Source organism: Arachis stenosperma, chromosome 8, assembly GCF_014773155.1.
Source record: "Arachis stenosperma cultivar V10309 chromosome 8, arast.V10309.gnm1.PFL2, whole genome shotgun sequence".
Classification (NCBI taxonomy): Eukaryota; Viridiplantae; Streptophyta; class Magnoliopsida; order Fabales; family Fabaceae; genus Arachis; species Arachis stenosperma.
In genome coordinates, this window is record NC_080384.1 from 12,180,483 (window position 1) to 12,203,673 (window position 23,191).

The window sequence follows — 23,191 nt, forward strand, 5'->3', positions numbered from 1 at the left end:
AATTGTTTCATATATGTCTAAAATATACTGAGTGAATTGTTCTCATAAATTTTTTTATCTTCAATATTCTTACTAGTTGTAGGCATTTTTAATCATAATATTCTTTAAATTTCTGTAGAAAGATAGTCATTGTAACTTCTTCAAGTGGGTTAATGAAGATGAATATGATAATAACTTTTATCCATTGGAGTGATAATTGTGATTTTAGTTATAGGATTAATTTATATTTTTAAGTAATAGTGCTATAAAGATTTTAACTTTATTTAGGTATGTAATGTGTTATGAACAAAGAATGAATTAATATCTCTTATTGTATTCAATTTAGCAATGAATTGAACAATTTATTTAATATAGTTTATGCTGATATTTTTAGTGAAATGGATGTGATGTTTTCGTGGTTTTGTATAAATAAGCAATTGTTGATATTATTTGCTGAAAGTTTTGTTTTCATTATTTGTTTTAAGGTTTGCGAAATCGAAAATTGCTGCATTTCTTTGGAGCTTATTTTGGATTATATTATTTATTTGCCATTTCATATATTTTTTGTTTTTAAAAAGTTTATCCTGATGTACTGTTGTATATTTGGATCTTTTAAAGGAAAGAGATTTAGAAAGTGAGAAAATTAAAGGGATTTAAATCCGAAACACCAAAAAAAGTAAATTAAAGATGATTAATTCTTCACTTTCTCACCTTACAAATCTCATCAGTTTAGAGGAGCCATGAGATCGGTTTGAAAATTTTAATGGCTTGAAAATTTTACATAAAATTCTCTATTCTCCGTGATTCCTTCCAAAAAGACACTTTGGCCCTTGATTCTATTCTCCGTGAGAGAATGTGGCCCTTGCATTCTTCCACTGTCAAAAACTTATTTAAAGTTTAATAATACTAATCTAACGGGGATGGAAATGTAGGTTAATTTGATGTATATAGAAAATGAATATGCATTTAACTTATCACATATATATGATTAAATGGATAACATTGTTTTTTTTTTTTTGGTTTTTCACGAAAGGCTAAGAGTTACCCTATAGCGGATCTGTAATTTGCTGATTAAAAATATACGGATCAATAGATTTAAAGTTGTTAATTTATAATATTATAAAGTGTGGATCGGATAAACATTTACAGCTAGATGCGATGTTGTGGATCGAAGCTTCATTTAAAAATTTGTTGCTGGTTAATAGGTTATTACATGCATAAGATAGGATTTGAATTCTCGATATTTATTTAAGAGGACTAGTGAGCTAACTATTAGATCAATCTAATTTAGTTTAAGTGTATTAAGCAAGGTTCTAAAAACCGAATCGGTCATCGAACCGTTCTAGTTACTGGTAGGTTCAACTGGTTCTACCGTGATTGAAGCGAAAAAATCGTTTTATAATAAAATAATAAATAAATATAAATAAACACATTAAATTTGATTAAATTAGAGAATTTTTTGAAGAAATTCGGTACTTCAAAATGTTTATTTTTTTATTTTTTTCATGGAAGCGATAGGTAAACCAAAATGGCAACCATCTGTACACTGTTCTAGTGTTAATATCTGTATTTCAGTTATTGTAATACCTTGGGAGAAATTGTAATAGCTCATTGCTCCACATCTAACACGGATACTAGTGCAAGTGCACCTCAAATAAGTTCATGGTATGTAGATGAATCTTATGAAGAGCTCAAGAAGGGAATTCACATTGTGAGAATATCAGATGAGACCTTCACTTGTCTATATTGCCCTAAGAGAAAAACAGGGATATCTATATAGGTGTTCAATCCTGTTATGTTGAAGTTATTTATTCTTTACTAAGTTTTTCTGCAGAAATTGTCCAATTCATGAACATGTTTAATGGCATAATAAATATGTATATGGAAACAGAAAAACAAACAATTCCATTTCAAATTTATCTTGTAGAATCTTTGTAAGAGGAATCAAGAAATTCTCCAAAAATCAGTTCAGTTTCAGTAATCAGTAAACAACAATTATTAACCAAAGTTCACAATTCAGTTTAGCAGGATTAGTTGAATCAATTTAGTGCTGGATAATTAAAAATAGAGACGAACTAATGGCAACAGAGCAAATACAAAACAATATATTCAACATTTTGGGATAATCTAAAGTAGCCGCATCAATTGCATTGTGGATTACATCAAAGATGCTACATTCTGCATTCTCAAAAGATTTCTTCCACTCTTGATGGCTATCAGAATTCACGGGGAGTAAACAAAATTAAATTTTTTCCAAGAAATAAATAAAAAATAATTCACCTTTGGGAGATTCTGCTTCTGGGATACTAAAGATTGACAGACATAGATCAAAATCTACCACTGATATAATAACACAACAATCTAACAATCACAAGGTCAAGAACAACACCACAATAATTTATCAAATTAACAAATTAGTAAGATCAAGAACATATCAAAACCAGTTAATAATCAAATTAAGAACATCACAAAACGAGTTAATAATCAAAACAAGTTAACAAAACAGTAAACCAACGAAAAACAAAAGCTCTAAGTCTGGAACAGCAACCTAACAATTAAAACAACGACAAACTAAAACAATAACTAAAAACATAAGAGGGAGAGGGAGCTAGAACTTTATAACTCGATGGAGATGGTTGAACAGAGGGCTGAGCTGCGGCGGAAAGGAGGCTGAGCAGTGGCGAAACGACGTCTGCACAGAGGTTGTACCACACAACGGAACCGAAGCTGAACAGAGGCCGGAAGGCGATGGCTGGAGCGCGGCGGAAGCACGGAAAAATGGCGGAAAAAGCACGGCAAAACAGAGGAGAAGCTCGACAAAACAGACACGGAAGCGCGGCGGAAAGCGGCTGAACAAAGGCGTTGTGACGACGCTGGAGAAGCACGGACGGCGGTGGTGACACGGCGGATGTTGGACGGAGCTAAGGAGGGAGTGAGAGAGGAGTGAGAAGGAAGAGATGCTGCTGCCTAGTACTCTGGTAGGGAGTGACTGCGTGAGTGAGTGAGGGGATTAGGGTTCCTGCGTTATCTTAATGAATGAAACGGCGCCGTTCATGTTAAAAAGGAGAAAATCGGACGGGTTCCGGTTCGATTCGACTGGACGATTTCCGACTGGTTCAACGATTCATTTACGGTTTTTAAAACAAGCGGTTATAACTTCTGTCCGAACCATTTTCTTTATCGGTTTACGGTTCGACCGACCGATTCGAACCGGTTTTCAGAACCTTGATATTAAGTGCTAATGAGAAGAGTATTATCTTTTTAGGTTGGGCCAAATGAAGTTGGTCTAAGCAAAAACGGCCCTTATACGTTCTGGGCTTTTCTTTTTAAGATGTTATTATGGTTTTATTCTACCATTGCCATTAATTTTTTGTAAAACAAAAAGTTTCATTGGTGAAAAAACCGAATGACAACAATAAAAGAAAGAAAGGAAAAAAAACGTGCATGTAGAAAATACGAAAAAAAACACCAAAAAAAGAAACAATTTATAATGTTTATTATTGCTTGGATCAATTTCAACGGGTCTAAACAAAACAAAACTCTTCATTAACACTTAATACACACTCTAATTTTAAGTTTGTTGTCCGCGTTAGTCAGCTCTGAGAAAGGCAGAAAAATCACAATAATAAATGTCATTAAGAAAAATAGCTCAGACATGATTCATAGCTGTAGATATTTCTTTTTTGAATTCCAATCCACACCCTATCATTTTTCATTGAATATAAGATAGTATTTGTTTTGAAGTAGATTTGGACTCAATATCATATTTATTAAGCTAAGACTAGAAGTAAAATTTTAATTTTGGGACTGAAAATTTCAATCTCTCTTAAAGTAAGTGATGTCGCCAATTATTAATGCAAATGAATTCAAAGCCGAAGAAGTGATAACCTTTACAAAATAAATAAATAAATAAATAAATAAATAAATAATATAAAAGAGAGAAGTATAAATAAAAAATTCTATTATTAATATTTTTTAATATAATTATCTCTATATAACTGAAATAATACACAAGTTAATATTACATTCACTCTTTCATATATTATGTAAGTAAAAGTGTACGTGACTTTTATTGTATTTTTCTTGTACTTTGCCTCATGTTATGTTATTTTATTTAGATACGTAAAAATGTTCTCTTTTTTAATTTTATTAATGTTCAGTCCAACTTTAAAAATTTTGTACCGTCTACTATTAAAATTTTGAATCACCTAAATAATTTTGATAAGTCATAAATATTTAAGGAAAAGTATAATGAAATTATTAAATAATATAAACAATAGATATATTAGATGTTCATTTTATTAGGTGTATGGATAGTTATTTTAATATTAAAATTTAAATAGTTAATTTAAAAATATAATATATTTTTATTTAATTGGTAGTTATTTATATTATTTAAGATGATCATTATTTACCTAGCACTCTCCAATATTTAATTAATGGACATCCACGTTGCAACACAACCAAAGTTAAAATCTATCTAATCTAATAAGTGTAAAAAATAATAATAATAATAAAGGAGCTTTGTTATGAATTATGAAAATCTTTTTTTTGGCACGTGGAGCTTTTCAACATTTTGAAAATTCGTCATAATTTGCTTATTTATTTATTTGTTCTTATCGATAATATAGGTGCCTAGCTAGCCGGGCTCCTCCACCATCACCAACTCCTTCCGGCGTCACCATCGCGGGGGGCTGCCATCATGCAAGATGTCATCTCTTGTAGCAATTCGAGCAGCCACCAAATGGGTGGAGTGGAGTGTGGAGGCTGGAGGGCCAAGACTAGTTGCAATTGGGCGGCAAATTATTGAAAGAGAAACAATGAAAACAACGTATAACAGTTTATGAAGCAACTTTTTAATCAAACCATTTCTATAAAAAAAAATTGTTTGGAAAATAACAGAAAGTCCAAATTGCTTTATTTTTCATTCTTTAATTATAGTTTATCTTATTTTGTATTTCTTCAATAATTAAGTAATATTATATATAATAAATATATAAAATTGATGTTATATATATAAAATTATAGAAACTGAATTCCTATAGTGCAAGAGAGATAATAACTCAGTTATTTTATTTAATTTGATATCTACAATTTTATGCATATAACATCTATAATTATATATTTATTACATATAACATTACATAATTATTGTAACAATAATTAATAAAAAATAACTTTAAATTAATTTTTATTATTTCTCAAATATTTTTATTAAATTAAAAATAAGATCATTTATACTATCGTATCTCTAATATTATTATTCCTATATATCTTGTATAAGAATCCTCCTTTAAATGAAGTAAAACGAAAACACGCAGCTAATTACAGGAATTTTTTTCAATAATAAAATAAAAAAAAATCTATATTTTTTCAACATAATTTTTAAACTTTAATTTCTAAAATATGATTTTTTTTTTTTGGCATTTAAACAAGTTTGTCTCAATAAAAATGAGCAAGTTCGCCTAAGTTCGTCTAACCTCGACAAATTTTATAAATTTTATAAAGTTCGCCTACTCTTACGTGTTTTGAGTTTCACGTTCTTAATCCTTCATAATTAAAAAATTTATTAAATATGACTTATTCCGGTGTACTTATGTATTTTTAGAGATAATAACAATACTTGTCATTGTTAAATATGACTGTTTTTTTTTAATTTATAATTAAATTTTTTTTGAAGAAGTCATACTTGTTGTCAGTGTATTTATGTGTATTTTTATTTATTATTTGTAGATCTATATACTATTTAAAAATAATGATAATGGATTAAAAACGTGGAACTCAAAAAACGTAAGAGGGAGTTCGCCGGGATTAGACAAACTCTATAAAATTTATAGAATTTGCTGCAGATTAGGCAAACTTGCCAATTTTTATAGAGTTCGCTGGGGTCCGACAAACTTACTTAAGTGCCAAAAAAAATCATAATTTAAGAATTAAAGTCCAAAAATCATGTTGGGGAAATATAATTTTTTTTTGTTTTATTATTAAAAAAATTTCATTACATTAATTCCCATTGAAATCACCACAGCCACACAATCCGATTAACCATAATTCAAAGATTTATTGAAGGTCCAAATTTCTTGGAGCCATTGAATGAGAATGAATCTTTTCAATTTTTTTAACAATTGAGAGAGTAAAATATGATTTCACATAATTAATTGTATAAGTGGAACTAAGAATAAATATAAAAAAGAGAATAATAAAGGGTCAAAAATCACATTTTACACTCTCAATTTCTTTTAATAATTGAGAGAATTTATTCCCATTAAATGCACACGGTCAAATAGAAATGATAAAACTACTCAAATTTGCATGGTATTTGAGCCGCTTTTATTCGTCTCACAAAATATATATATATATATATATATAATGAAATTATTAATAATATTGTTTGATATTATATCATTTTTAAGGGGTTAGTTTAATTTATATTATATAGAGATAATATTTAAATTAGTACTCGAAAGATTTAGACGTTAATATTTTGGTACTTCACTATTGTTATTGACAAAATGGTACCTGAATTATTTAAAAAATTGTCAAGCGTGTCCTCATGCTTGTCGGACCACAACTCTAACGAGGACGATGCTGAGCTGGACACCAGTTTTTGCTGACAAGATAGGTTTTATTTTATTTGAAATTTGTAATTAAATAAATTATAAACCTAGTCGGAAACAAACCTAATTAAAATTGATTTTACCCCAAATCAAATAGATTTGCCTTAAGCCCTAAATTGCACTTTCCGTTCACGCGTACTACAGGTTTTAAAATTGGAAGATATATACAGCTAGGGTTCATGAAAAAAACTGCAACCGTGAGAAAGCAGTCATCGATGCAAACCTTCGATGTGGATGGTGGTTCAGGTATTGTGAGCAAAATCTATGACGGTTGTTGCTTTTATCCCTTTTCAGTAGTTCTGTTAAAGTCGAAGACAAATAGCAAACCTGATAGATAGTTTCTACGCTGCCCTATGTAAAAGGTAAGCTTGGAATGTTGATGGATATGTAACGAAGTAATGCAATAGCCCTCCTTGTTTTGTCCTCTCTGGTTATTTAGTTTTAGTTTTCAATTGTTCTCTGATCCATGAATTTTTTGTGTTGTGCTAGAACACATAAATGCGATGTGGGTATTTTTAATGGTTAGATGAAATACAAGAGCAATGTGTGAAAGGAGAAGTTTCTTTGAAGAATAGTAACATGGTGGGCAAATTAGAACCAAAAGAGAAAAGCAGAATCAATGTCGAGTGTGGGGATGGCCTGAAAATTGATAGGATGATGATGGTGCTATCTATGATGAATGAAATGAGGGAGCATCTGAAAAGGGTTGAATTGTTCCTGATTTTCATTTGTATATTGATTTGGTTAAATCTGGTTTTGACTATGTTTTATTTAGTTAAGTAAGTAGATAGTAGACAGTTTAAGAGTTTAACAATGACACTTTCTTCCTTTGTAATACTGAAATTATTGTAATTAAGATAATTTAATGAAAGCTGTTTTATTCTTGTTCTGTGACTGAATTATTATTGTTGTGATGTGAGCAAGAAATATAGAAGATAGGTAAGCATTTAAAAATAGATGTAGCAACAGAAATTAAACAAAATACCAGTAATATAACATGAAATTATAATCCATAACTATTTAGAATAACATAATTCAGACCCAAAATAACACTAACAAGCCATAAAAAATTAGGATAGCACTAAGATGTCATAATGACACTTATGTTCATATTAACTACTACAGACCCAAAATGACACTAACAAACCACAAAAACTAGGTTAGCACTAACATGCCATAACATCAATTAAGTTTATAGTAGCTAATTAAGACCCAAAATGGAACTAACATCAAGCTGAAAACTCAAGATTCTCACATCACTTCTTCTCATTAGTGGATGGCTTTGATGGTGGTGGTCCAGATGACTTTTTTCTCTTCAAAGATGGGATAGACATGAAGTTTGTGAATCTGCTCTGGGTGGCTGGGATTGCTGCTACCATGATTTTTCTAGTCACAGTTGGTGGCCTAAATAGAGCTGAAGGTTGGGCTTAAAGAGTGAGCCTAACTATTAGACATTATGTCATTGACCCAGACCCACTACATGAAACTGAAGCACTCGATGATGAGGCTGAAATTTGAGATTTAGACCCAACAGGAGGCCTAACAACCCTAAGTTGAGTAGGGGGTGATGGTGTGGCTGCTACATTTTGTGTGAAATTTAGAGGTGTGGTTGAGGTGGCTGCCAGTTTACTTCGAGTGGTGCTGTCTCTTCCTCTTGGCAGAACTGGTTGTCCCTTACAAAAATAGGTCTGCCTCTTCATGTTGGTGTTGGTGTTGTTGGTCTTATAGTTACTGAAGGTGCTGGTTCTGAGCTAGTTGCTAGTCTAACCAAAGTGAATCCTACTGGTATAGTGTCTGCATTAGGAGGTGCTGCCTTTGTTGTAGTGTTTCCATCATTAATAGTGTTTTGAATCAGTTTGGTCATTAGTTAAAAAAATATTTTATAGGTTCAGATCCAACACTTTGTCAACAACAAAAGGTAAGCTAAATTGCGTTGTTTACCTGATCAGGCTGACTTTATGGATGGTTTTGAGTGAGTTCTTCCTCATTTACAACATGTGCAGCATGTGCAGTCTTCATGGTCTCCTCCCAGTTTGCTTCTTGTTCTCTACCTTCTTCCTCATCAATGTATTGCTCTTCAGCTGCTGTTCCAGTTGGTCTTTCAGAACAAGTTCTACTATTATGTCCAGCCTTACATTGAGACAATGAATAAAGTAAATTAGCATTCACATAGATAGAAACAGTTCAATCATATTTTGTAAATAGATATTAATTAAAGATTTTGTTTGACTTACTCTTTTGCATATTTGACATGTTATCTGTCCATATTTTCTCTTGGCATTGTATTGGCTCTCGAAACATTGCGTAGTGCTGTCCTTTTTCCTCTTCTTTGTAGATCTGCCAATAGACCTCTTGTATAGAGGAGGTAGACATGGCAACCCTTCATGATACTCCCAATACTCTTGACTCAGTATACTGTTAATGTAAAACTGGTAAGTCCTATTGTATGCCTTAATGGTGAGCTTGTGATGGATATAATCTTCAGACTTCTCATTATTTCTCTGGATAGCTGCAATCCCATGACAGTATGGTAGTCTAGTTAGTTGCCATTTACTTGTCAAATTAAGATTTAGGGCAAATTCATTTGATTTGGGGCAAAATCAATATCAATTAAGTTTATTTTCAACTAGGTTTATAATTTATTTAATTATAAATTCTAGCTAAAATAAAACCTATCTTGTCATCAAAAATCGGTGTCCAGCTTAGCATCGTCCTCGCTGGAGCTATGGTCCGGCAAGCACGAGAACACGCTTGACAATTTTTTAAATCATCTAGGTACCATTTTGTCAATAACAATAGTGAGATACCAAAATATCAGCGTCTAAATCTTTTGGGTACTGATTTGGTCATTACCTCATATTATGTATATAATTATAATTATATAAATTTTAAAATTTAATTTTATTTGTTATATTTTAATAATTAATAAAGACGGAATAAGTATTTGTAGGAACGAATTAAGGTATAGATTTTTATTACTCGTAAATAAAGACGAGACGAGTTTTATGCAAACTATTAGACTGTATTTGAAAAGAAGACTAAAATAATATACTAGACTAAATTATTTCTCGCATCAAATTTACCATAAAAAAATTATGAGTTTGCTTTGACTTAAATAGTTTTTTTTTTTTTGCGAATAGATAGATTTTTCATGGTGGTAAAAAATTGGATCTGACCGACCAATTCGACCGAAAAATTAATGAAAATGATGTGGTTTGAACTTAGGTCTTCGTTGTACTGTGCTATGTTATTCCTTGTTATTTCATATGCTAAATATTAATTATATAGTAAAATTGTATAATAATTTTTTTAGATATTATTTTAATTTTATATTCACTTATATTTAAATTAATTATATTTTTATTATTCATAATTATTAAAATAAATATTATTAAGTATATAAAAATAAAATATATCAAATATTTTATTAATTACAATATTATTTTTTAATGATTATATAATATTTATTAATATTATTTTTTAATAAATACATCTAGTATATAATAATATATAAATATAAAATATTTTAATATAAAAATAAAATTAAAAATATCTATCATAAAAAATACTAAAATTTTATATACTTATTTAATAATAATTGAATTATAACTTATTGATTATAATCCGTTAAAACTTAATTATTTTTAAAATATTAGTGAAAATATGTATTTTAAATTTTAATTTTAAATTTTTAATTATTTTAAATTTTTTATTTATATAAAATTGATTCTACCAGTTCAACTAATAATTTATCAGTTAAACTAATAAACTAATAAATCAATAATAACATGATCGATTCGATCACCGATTTGATTACTATGAGATTTTCATAGTTTATTGTTTACTTTTAAAGACGTGTTTGGTATATAATGGAATTATACTTAGTTTAATTTTAAAATTAAATTCTTTGCTTTGAATTAATAAAAAATAGTTAAAATATTTGGCTCAAATATTCCTTTTAAAATTTGATTAGAATTAAAATGATTTAGTCATTTGGCATATGTGTTAAATACATAAAAAGTTAATTTTACCATTAAAGGTATTAATATAAAAAAGAAGAGTTTGGAGGTCGTCCATGATGATTATTGGTGGTGATAGAAGTATGTGTGATAATTGATAAATAAAAATAAAAGGTAAACTTATATTATTATTATATCAATTTATAAATCAAATCAATTTATATTTTAAATAATTGATTCTAAACACAATTCATAATTTATTATAAATTCAATCAAATTAATTTAAAAAATATTTCATTTTAAATATACTCTAACTAAAGGTCTAAATAGTTGAAAAAAGAAATAACCTTTGCCTAATTACAATGTCTAGAGATATTTCTCCTTCTCTTTACCTCCTCATGTGTATATACTATATACTAGATGAAATTGTGAAGACGACTTGAGTTATTATCAACGAGTCTTGGTCAACGAATAGTATGATTCATTAATTTTGAAATTAGTCATTTTAATAGTGCTTAAGACTTATATCCAGATAAGACTTCTCTTTTAATAAAAATAAATATTATTTCAATCTAATTATTTTCATGTCTCTGTTACTATTACGGCCGTACTCATTGAGGTTTAGGTCCTAATGTAGATTGGACCTATTTTTTTTTTAAATTATCTCAAGTAAGAACGTGTGCCATGTTACATAATTAGACAATTTAATAAAACTCAAATAAATGCCTTTTCTAATGAGAAAGTACAGAAAAATAACGTTTTTTAACAATATAAATAATAAATTAAAAAAATTAATTTTAATTTTAACATTTAATTTTAAATTAATTAAATTCATTTATATTTAATAAATTTAAAATAAAATCTATTATTTATATTATTCACAATAATTTCTATTGTTTATCTAACGAAATTGTATACCTAATAATTACATGCAAATAATAATTAAGTTGCATACATATATAGCATATATCTATGAGTTATATATGTTAATTATATCTCTTTAGCCAACTATGCTGACACATTAGATAAAAAGGAATTTAAACATTTGACAAGTGGCTTCAAGAAAATATATAATAGAGTTGTATTATGAAATCAAGTAAGGCAAAATACTAAAAAGAACTAAAAAATATATATGTGTTTTCGTATTTTATTTAATAATAAATTAAAATAAATTATAAAAATTTAATTTATTTTTATTTTTTAATTTAAAAAATTTTTAAAAATATAATTATAAAAAATAATAAAAAATAAATTATATTTTTTATTAATATTTTTATATTTTTTATCATGATAAATATAATATACTAATTTAATATTTTTAGATATAATATTTTTATATAAATTTTATTTATTAAATATAGTGTTTCGTGCCTATAAATAAATGTAACTTAATAGATAAATGATAATGTGGATTCTAAGTTTCCAACATTACACACGGATTATTTATGTTTGATGGGCTTAGCTTAATGATGTAGCACGAGGTTTTCAAAGTAAATAATGTCATTAATCAAAGAATGAATTTCCTCAGAAACTACCATTGTGACCCATATATCTGTCTACGGTAATGTACGACTTTATTTGGGGAAAAAAAAAAAGACTAAATGAACTTGACATTTTATGTTTATTTTCCAAACCATATAATATTTGCCACGTTAACAGCACACCGCCCATGGATTTAGAAAAATCTTTGATTATTAGAAGTTTTAGAAATCTCTTTTTACGGGGTTATTTAGTATTTACACTAAATTTATTGTGGGGACTTTGAAAATTAAATATGTTTTTTATTTCTGATGTTTATAATTTGTTTTTAAAATATTTTTAATATTTAATTTCATTCAATTTTATTTGTGAACGTTTAATTACATCCATAGAGAAGCATTTGCAATAAAAACTAGGAAACACTATGAAACTTCTACTCTATATATGAAGGAAGAAAATAAAATGGTTACAAATGTTAAAGATTTTCACATATATAGCAAAAAGATTTTACAAAAATATTGATTTTAAGGAAAATTCATGAATAAATGTACCACCCTAACACACTCTTCTTTGAAAAAAAGTTAAGAAAAAAAGAAATTCTGTATGGCGTTTAGCATTTAAAGAAAAAACCATTTTATGTAACTTGGCACACTGAACATTGTATGGTTTTAGTACACAGAAAAATCTTCAACTACTTCATTATTTAGAAAAGAGGATTGAAGTACATTGTTTTGATTAAAGGATTACATACACTATTTCATTTAGCCATATATACAGAACTGCATACTTATAATACACTCCTAATAAGACAACATTTAGTTACATAGCTTATTAACAAGTAAAAACCAATTAATTAATTAAGTTGTTCTATTCTTAATTGATTTAGAGTTGGTTCTATATACTTTTCTATACTTAAATAAATGTTAAAAGTTTAAATCTCACTTTATATATATAACAATTCATTATCCAAAGTGAAACTCGATCATAAATTATTTATTAACCTATCGAATTTTGAGATACATTGAGAAGTAAAATAAAATAAACTAATAAATAATAAATAATCAATACATATAGGCTAGTATTATTTGATCCTCATAATGGGACAATAATGTACACATTATTTATGATTATTAAATATTAAATATATATACACACAAAATTATAGGCCAATTGTGCCAAGGTCTAAGGTTTTTTTTTTTCTCATGATATTTTCAGATTAAAAAATTTGTTACTGACCAACAAATTGCTGCATATACATGTGTAAGCTGAAAGATGAAACAATGATGGGCTTACATTACAAATCCTCTGTTTTAGAGTGACACGAAGAAATTTTGAGTAAAATTATGAAGAGAAAATTGAGAGGGAGCATGGATATAGATTCATGCGGTGGTGATGGTGAGCAACATCATATTCTTAAACTCCTCAAAATCAAGCTGGCCATCGGAATTGGTATCATAGAATCGAATCATGGAACCACAATCCTTGCCACCTCTCTCATCCCACAACCCAAGCCTCTTAAGAACACACTGAAGCTCGTTGCTCGTTATGAATCCATCTCCATCCAAATCAAACACCTTGAACGTTTCCACAAGATCATTCTCCAACAACTCATCATCCATCTCTTCATCATTGCAATTCTTCTTGGATATTATTGAGTCATAGAAGAACAAGAACTCGTTCAAGTTAAGGCTTTTCTTCTCAACAAGGGATTCCAATTCATCTAACGTTAATTGGAAGCCTATGTTGTGGAGGAGCCAATTGAGTTCCTCAAGGCTCACGAAACCGTCGCAATTCATGTCAAGCTTCTCAAATATCCGCCGCAAATCAGTGGCAGTTAGAACTGATGACGTCATATTTGCAAACAACATGTGAAAAAACCTTCTCTTGTTTTTGTGCTTCTTAGTAATCAAAATACTTGCAACTAATGTCACCCATGTAAGGGTATTTATATATAAAAGAAAAAATTATGTAATGGTTGCAAAAACGTATAGGTTGGTGAATATTAGATGCGCACAAATGGAACAGGAAATGATTTGGCCCACATGAATTGTTTAAGAATAAGGATAAGAATAGTCTAAGATAGATGCATGAAGTTTCTGTGCACTTGCTCTGAAAGCAACATTATTATTATTATTATTATTATTATTATTATTATTCTAGTAAAATCTGCTATTGGATATAAAATATGTATGTGTTACATCATACTATTCTGAAACATATTGTCCAAAAAATGAGTCAACATATTTTTACATGGAATAAAGAGGTTCAGTTAACCTATCTCATATAGCTGATAGTAATATCTAATAAGATGAATCAACTTAAATCAGTCAAAATAAATACAAGTTAAGTTGATCTAAGTTGGGTGCTATTACAAAATTTAGCGAAATCGAATATCATTTGAGTGAATCAGATTGAACCTAAATGCCTAGATTTGAAATTTAAGTAATTCAGGTTAAGGTAATTTTATAGGCAATGTAACCAGACAATCACATAAGAACTGCAAAAAACTTCTTTATATTCTCCTAATCGTGTAGGAGTATAATTAGTTAATTATTTATTTATATTAATATTTTAGTGGAAGTTATCTAAGGTCTCTTTTCCATGTGATTTCATGCTTTTTAAGAATAAAGGGTACTGCATAGATTTTTCGAAATAGACTTCAAACAAAGGACTAAGAAGTACATTCAAATGCGTGTGGGGTGCGTGTGTCGTGCCTATTTTCTGCTCTTATCATGAGGAACACGTGCTATCGACATGGAGCATTGGATGCATTCATTTTTTATTTTGTCATTTTTGGTACATGGAGTCTTCAATGACCTGAGTTTTGTTTGAGAGCAAATACACCATCAAAAGAATGAAGAAGTGCCATTTCATAATAAGGCGCTTGTATAATTTAGTTATACTTTGTTCACTAACTTTTAAGCTACGTGATAGCATGGATAAATCAATATGCTCAAGACACGAAAACTTATCATGTTTTGTTCTGAAAACTTTTCGTTCGTTTTTGTCTTTTGTCTTTTTTTTTTTAAGGGAAAAAAAAGTGATGCATTTGTCTCTCAATTCCTTATTAGTTCCTCGTGGGGCAAGCCTCTAGCCTTTACGTGCCGTTTGACATCTTCACCTTGCACGGAATTTACTGCTACCAAATGAGGGATATTCGCTAATATTCCAACTTCAAACCAAATTTGAATTCAGATAACATATTAATATTGATTGGATAATTCCGGTTCTCAATAATTAATCGATCAGTTTGGTTGCATGAAATGGAAATAAAATTCTAAATCCATATTAAAGGGTTGAGGAAACACTACTATACGTTGTTAAAAGTTTCTGTGACTAGGGCCCAGGCTTAATGTAATGTTCAGATTACAGTTTCGATGTCACTATGATGAGAAAAGCTGCAAGCACTATGTACCATTACGTAATTCAATTGAACCTTCAGTTAGACAAAAGTTGATTGCTCGTCTCAAACTGATAATATTGCTGCATAAAATGTCCCTGGAATATATTGGATGGGAAACAATCAGCAAGGCCTTTTGCCCTGGTTATCTTTACATCACCCATTCTCCGTGTGCAAGCTAACATGCTCAATTAGAAGGGGGACCAACTCAGATGAGCTTATGATTTTTTTACAATTAGCTGGAAATGCAAGAATAATTTCCCTGCTCAGAGGAGGAGGAGGAAGATTTTTTTTTTGGGGCGGGGGGGGGGGGGGGGGGGGGGGGGGGGGGTGGGGTTTGGGATGCAAAATTTTTGAACCAAAATACTAAAGACTTTACAACCAGTCATCCAAAAAATATTAAACTAAAAAAAAAGTGCAATAAGCAGACCTGCAAAACTCTTAATTTAACTGCTGAGCACACGTTATTACCAGAAAGGCACTCCCAAACCCAGTCCATAACAACACTTACAGATGAGAGGCTAAAATTTCTTAAGAGCAGATGCAGGTTCAAGGCTTGAGGGTAAACTTGCCAGGCTCGGTGTATTTTGCTTCTAGCTGATCAACTTTGTTAAATTTAAAACCCCTGATTCTCAATACCTCAGGCTCCTTGGAATCCTTATGGTCGACAGTTTCAAGGGTCCAACCTTTGTTCTGAACTGAACCACTTGCATTAACCTATTAAAAAAGAAGAGAAAAAAAACTCGCATTAATCTAAACGTTAAATAAAAAACAAGGTCTTCCATGCATGTGTATTAATACTGAACAAGAAAAATTTCAAGATTTGATTAATTTGGGGTATGTAAAAATAAAAATGAAATAGAAACAATGCAATTATAAGGCGAATGACAATATAAAGTATTTAGGATATTCATAGAAAAATTCAAAACTTTTATTTTTTAAAACTGGGATATCTTCACTAGTTATTTGGATAAGTTGGAGTCCAGTAGATTGTAGGATTGACTTGATTTTATTTCAGTCTATATATGTTATGGTGTTAAAAATTTAAATTATTATCTTCTCTCACCAAGCTCTAATTGTTTTATCTGCGCTACATCTACTAACTATTCCTTCTAAGCAGTTAAGATGCAATATGCAGGACACACAAGCAGATAAAATACCAAAAAACTATCATCATACCTCCGCATTATCAACAGCATCAATGATAAGAGCCCCATCTAAGGACAGATTTTCAATAAAAATATTTTGACCCTTAATCGCCAGAGTAGACCTCTGGGAAATAGAGCTTTTTCCTCTAACTTTGCTCTTGATCCGAGAGTAGGTCAGACCCCATTTTGGCTTCCATGTGATGCGGGGCCAAACTTCAACCTCTTGCCCATTGAGAACCTGCACTACTGGATCAGCTACTTGGACACCAACCTGTAAGAAAAACAAAAAGGAAATGCAATTTTTTACAACCTGAACCATATCATCGAGTTCGAGCAGCTAACTTCTATGAAGGTCAGATAAAAGCACAAGAGATAGGAGAAGCTGCTAAAAGACAATGGATTGATACCCTGAAATTATATGGAGACAACGAAATTCCTTGAAATAAACCATTCATAAATCATAAGTAAAAATATAAGTTGTATCTTATTTTGATAAAAGGGTAAAGTATACTTTTTGTTCCTGAAGTTTGGCAAGAATTTTAAAAATACCCCTAAGTTTTATTTTGTTTCAATTTTGTCCCACAAGTTTTCGATTTGCATCAAATATACCTTTGGCGGCTAATTTTTCAAAAAATTTAGGACCAATTCAACAATAATTTCATAAGAACAACCTTCAACACAAGCAATCGAACATAATTGTCATGCATTGTTGTTATATTGGTCTTAAAATTTTTGAAAATTTAGCTGTCGGGAGTATATTTGATGCAAATCGAAAACTTTTAGAACAAAGTTGAAACAAAATAAAACTTAGGGTTATTTTTAAAACTTTTACCAAACTTTGGGGACAAGAAATATACTTTATCCTTGAAAAAAATATAGGCATATTAGAGAGTAACTCAAGTAAAAGTTCTTCTAAACTTTCCAAAGTACCCTAAATGAATTCAAGTAGACAATAAATATCATAAATATTTTACTAATTCCCAAAATGACTAATATTTTCAACTAGATTCAGAGGAAAATAACAGTAACGTTAAAATAAACAACATTACTGAAACAAAAAACTAGCGTGTCATGACATTCAACATTTAGAAGATTAAAGGACTAAAATACCTGTTTGAGAATACGGCTATTCGCACGGTAGATGGACATTTCTCCAGATGTTGCACTATGGTATGGATTTCCTTTTGGCACCTACAGTAATATTACAAAAATTAATTAGAAATAATTCCTCTCCTGAAAAATCCTAGCAAGTTAAAACTGTTATTCAAGTGCTCAAACTGGTATTCTGCATTTATTTTGCTGTACATTTGATTCTCCATATGAAATATTTTGCAAGCCAATGAACAATGAGGTCAATCACTGCAACAACTAATTGCATTAGAATATAAGTACTACCTTGGCAGCATCTTCAGCATTATTCTTCACAGGTGCATAAGCAAGCCAAGCATCCATCACCTGCAGAATAGTTCCAGTGAGCTACCAAAAATAGTAAACTCAGCATCTATTCAAAAAAGATATTGTTACATGAAAGCCCCAGGGATGAATGTAAGGACAACCTTGAGCTTTGGTTAGTGAAAATTTATGTAACCTACTGAAGATAACTTACTGTGAATCCAACCCTGGCTGATGGGGGAAGTGTTTTTGGGTAGTCTTGCATCATACATTCTAGTCGGGTTGAGGACTTAAATTCATTTTTGCTGGCATCTTTATATCTGCATGGAGGAAATATAGCATGATAATATGATATAACAGGATGTCACAGATAAGTCATCTAACTCTGTTTCTGTTTCAAAATGTAGCCATATTAAGCCAAATAGACTTTTCTTCAAAATGCCAAAAATTGTTAGTTCTATTGCAAATTCATAGGAATAACAAGAAGGTTTAATAAGGGGGAAATTACACTAACCTCCCCTGAAATTTGGTAAAATTCACTGTGACCTCCCCAATTTACAAAAAACATAAGTTGACCTCCCTAAGGTTTAGACAATAGTTGTCCTGATACCCTAATAATATAAATTATGACACCAAATCCCTCAAACATAACACTATCATCACATAGAAGGAGGTCTAATAGTTGTGACCTGAACAAATAGAAGGTCAACACTGAATTTCAACAAATGTTAACCAAGGTTACTGTAATTTTCCCTTTAACAATGGCATTAATATAGTTGAGTGAAAAAAAAAAGAGAGGAAGTGAAAAAGTTTCCAAGCAAAGCGTAATGCACGAGAAAAGTATAAGAATTGGTGTTAAAGAAAATTGATGGCACAGCAAAGTGTAAATAACAAAGTGCAATGAGTATAAAAAAGAAGCATTACTTTGGATTAACAAACTCCTTTATAGCACCTCCTGTTCTTGAGAGTTCTTCAATGTAAGGACCAAGTTCTAAAATCAACTGTTGAATGAGATATCGTCACTATGCAGTAATCGCATTGGCACGTTTAACCAAATAAGGACATGGATGCCACAAATAAAACAATAATTAACAATGACTGACGACATCAAGATATTTCTAGTATTCCAAGTGAATTATGAATTGGCCAGTTGAGGGCTCACATCCACTAGTGGTAGATTTCATGCCACTCAGGACAAAGGAGAATGTTTAAGTATGAAAGAGAATTACTTGGTTGATATTTCCTGGAAAGGGAGAGTAGCCATTCTCAGCATTGACATCACCATCAGGGTATCCACTTGCTCTCAGAAGTGGATCTAGCTGATTGTATTCCACATTTATGACCATAGATCTCCCTATGATTAAGTGCATTGGAATCAATGGGAATGGGTGCAGGAAAATCAATTAAAAGTGACATAATGATGTCAAGATAAAGATGGATTATAAGTAACATAATATTTTAAGACCCCTAAATGCCCTTGATTTTTTTTTTTTTTTTTTTGAGGGTCAAGTGTGTCCCCAATTTGCCATGCCAAATTTAATTAAATATAAATCTTAAAGTAATTTTCTACATTTATATTTTAATAAGATAGCATATATGGGCAACATTAACCACGTATCATTATGGGATACTTCGTACCCTAAAAAAAGGAGGTACTAAAGAAACCTCCATAGTTCTAATAAAATACCACCTCCTAGCATGAAAGAACAAAAGTATTGTTTTAAAACTACCATTGAACAGGAAAATTAGATGGTAACCTTTAAAGCACAGATAACTTGCCATTAATTATTATGCAACAATGCAAATGTATATACTCCCAAAATTTATTAAAACTATACATTTGTTATAAAATAAGTATATATTTGATCTCATTAAGAGTATATCAAAATCCTGATACATAGATGCAAATCATTTACAGGTAAGGAAAAAGTTGTATTCCACCATGACATACACCAAAAGCAAGCAGCCCTTTTTTTGGTATATTAGGATTACCAGATTAGGGATGGAAAGTTAAAATTTACCATCAGAGTGAGTGAGTTTGGTAATTCCACCAATGGCTTCTTTTGCTTTCCGAGGTACAGCAAGAGAGTTGACATGGTACTGTTTAGTAGCACTTACGCCTAGTGCTGATGGAATTGCCTGTATTTACTAAGCAATGAAGACTAAAGGGGACCGGAAAAAGTAACCAAAAGCGTGAAGAGATGAGAAAGAAACTAACCTTGAAGAGAAGTCCATTTGTATCTTGAAAAAAGAGAACCCACTTCAACCCAGCATCATTCCTAACAAATGCATATCAAGATATAAATCTAACAAAGCATATCAACAGAAGACAAAGATCCATTTGTTCTTTTAATTTCAAGGAATTCTTGGAGACAATCCATCAAAATACACAACCGTCAACCAACATCTTAGTTTTACATGAGAGCTTTTTTAATCTACCAATTATAACATCTCCAGAATTACTCAAACAGATAAAGTTTGCTTTATCTAAAACAAAAAATAGTGAGATCGGAAATGCATATGCAGATTTTAAAAAGGGTCAGAAAACTGTACTGAGCCGTACCATACTTTCAGAATACCGCTGGAATAGAGAAGAGAATGCACATCTCCGTGGCCATGTGGTTTTGTCTACATAAAGAGAAATCATTAGTAGATTGACCGTGCTTGAAAATATAATAATGATAAATTAGTAAGAAACACTCCATTTGTTGTCTTTTGCGACATATACATATCAGTCATAGTTTTACTTTTATCACCATGCACAACAATACCTGAATTTGGTATTTGTTTTGAGGATCCAATGCAAGCCTGGCATCATTATCTTCTAAGCATGCAACTTTTTCCTGAATCATACAGAAATATAAGAAATTTTTAAAATAAATTAAAATTTGAACTTTCTGTGAGACACCAAAAGACATACCTGCTTCAAAAGCGTTACTTGTTTGGGCTGCATACCAAAGTAAGAATTTGATTCTAATAATTCTAAGGTACGCCCATGGGTATCGTCAGATGTCATAATAACAAAAGGAATCTGTGTCTGGTTTTTACCTAATAAAAGAAAGGACTTTGAGTGGGCTATAGTCTGAAACATTGCAAGAAAAGGAGGGAAAAAAGAATAAGAACAAAGAAAGAAATCCTAAGGATTTATGTTATTTTACACCCCCACCCTCCAAAAAAAAAAAAAAGAAGCAAGGGCCAACAATTGTAGAACCTATCATTATGCAATCTTAGATTATCATACAATCAAGATGATTGTATTATGCACTACATGAACATGGACTATGATTTCATAAGATATCTATGATATATGAAGTCATGAACTTTGTACCATTCTAATTGCTAAAGAGGTGAATTTGTTTATACAGAAAAACTCTATAGAGAAATATATGTTCAGTATTTTTTGGTGCATAGTGTGGAGAGTATTTTAAGAAAGCTTTTTTTTAACAAAATAACACTTGCCCTATGCTTGATTTTTAAAAGTTTAGGCAACAGTTACAACACAGTTAAGGAGGAAAAAATTGCATATCCTTCTAAAAAGGGAAGCAATTTTCCAGAAAAATATAGTGTAGACAGAATATATCAATTTTGATATGGTGGCAGCAGAATGTTATTAGGGAGAAAGACAATTATACTAAGGTGTTTTTTTTTCCATCAAAACAAATGGATCCTTGGTCCTTAAATTGTACAAGTGTCATTTGTTTTACCATATGAGTAAAAAAATCTAACTATGACTCTAGTTCAATACACCAATTACGAATAATACTAACCTTGTGAGCTGGCTTCTTGAAGTGCCAATATATATTCAATGTAATGCTGTAAGAAGCATGTCCCAGTAGTGGTTTCTACAGGAAGAGCAACCTGCAAAATATAGAGCATGCTCAAAATTCAAGAGCTAATTCCTTCAAATATTTAATCTGAAGCTAATCCAAAAAGCCCTTTACAGCACATCAGAAACAGAGTCAATGATATATGCAAGGCATCCCATTATGAATAAAACTATCAAATGACACAAAGTGACCAGATATTACCTTAATCCCACTATATCCAAGGCGCTCCCCAAGACCGCCAGCGACAAGAACAAAGGCAGCTTTCTGAGCCTCCTGAACACCCGCCTCCTCGTATTTTATGAAGTTCTCATCGGCAAATGTCAAGGTTTCACCCGTTGGAACCTGCAAATTCATCATCAAACAACATTCTATACACACACACGCACACAATCTACAGATAACCTCAATGTCCCAACCAAAAGTTCAAATTGAATTGAATTACATCCTTTACATTGCATTGTTGATCACACAAATATGAAGCATCTCCAAATTCAAATCACATAAGACGTTGATGCACATAAATGCATACATGTTAATGAAAATAATGACTTACCGAAGGTGTGAAGCCATCAAAAGGATTCTTGCCAGCCTTAGAATCAGCTAAGAGTTGTTTAGCGTTTTTAATGTAAGCTTGCAAGCCGCCAGGGTAACTGGAATCCAGCCGAGTCACCTGCACAAAAACGCAATGCCGTTTAGAGATCTATTTGAAATGAAATTATTCAGAGCATTAATTATGCAGGATGCACTGAAACACGAACCTGATCGATGAACGCTTTCTTCTTGTCGTCGTCGACACCGGGACCCGGCCAATCGCGAAACACGTGCTCTTGGCCATTATCCAACAGCATCTTCACCAGCTCTTGCTGAATCCTCAAAAATCAGTATCATAATTCAGAATACAAGAATCTAGAGTGATTCGGAATAAAAAAAATGAAGAAGAAAAGAACCTGTTTCGGCGAGAGGAGGCTGAAATTGTCGCCGAGAGTGGAAGCCATGGAACCGAATCAGATCGCAAACAGAGAGAGAGAGAGAGAGAGAGAGAGAGGGTGAGGGTAGAAGAAGGTGGTGAAGAGGATAGTACACTATGAATTAATTAATTGATTTAATTAATGATTAGTGATTTTGAATAGTTGATTAGTGTGTGACCGGATGGGACGGTGAAGCTTGTGGATCTGATGAGATGTCAATGTTTCTCGGTTTCAGTCTCATACCCACCGAGTTTACCTGTCTCTGACCGGATGGCACGGGTCACGGTATGTTAGTTAATTGGGCCCACTCAACATCATGTCACGTGGCATTCCCCCTTTGTTTTGTTTATTTTCTGAATTCTGGGGTTTTCTCTTTTTTTTTTTTTTTAATTGAGTATTTTGAATGTTGATATTATTTATTA

General features: G+C 31.0%; 2 protein-coding genes across 2 annotated transcripts; both read right to left on the bottom strand.

The window, feature by feature from the left end:
* Window positions 1-13,055: 13,055 nt before the first annotated feature.
* Window positions 13,056-14,007, bottom strand: LOC130943493 (probable calcium-binding protein CML44). Its single transcript, XM_057871393.1, has one exon. It carries the CDS (start codon window positions 13,900-13,902, stop codon window positions 13,414-13,416), a length of 489 nt encoding a protein of 162 aa, XP_057727376.1. The 5' UTR covers window positions 13,903-14,007; the 3' UTR covers window positions 13,056-13,413.
* Window positions 14,008-15,491: 1,484 nt separating this feature from the next.
* Window positions 15,492-22,977, bottom strand: LOC130943578 (UDP-sugar pyrophosphorylase 1). Its single transcript, XM_057871508.1, has 17 exons — window positions 22,749-22,977; window positions 22,560-22,664; window positions 22,355-22,471; window positions 22,003-22,143; window positions 21,742-21,832; window positions 20,895-21,022; window positions 20,746-20,817; window positions 20,538-20,602; window positions 20,193-20,253; window positions 19,996-20,113; window positions 19,204-19,328; window positions 18,899-18,975; window positions 18,189-18,294; window positions 17,978-18,037; window positions 17,693-17,773; window positions 16,614-16,853; window positions 15,492-16,151 (listed from the first exon to the last, which is right to left on the bottom strand). Exons 1-17 carry the CDS (start codon window positions 22,794-22,796, stop codon window positions 15,984-15,986), a joined length of 1,803 nt encoding a protein of 600 aa, XP_057727491.1. The 5' UTR covers window positions 22,797-22,977; the 3' UTR covers window positions 15,492-15,983.
* Window positions 22,978-23,191: the final 214 nt, after the last annotated feature.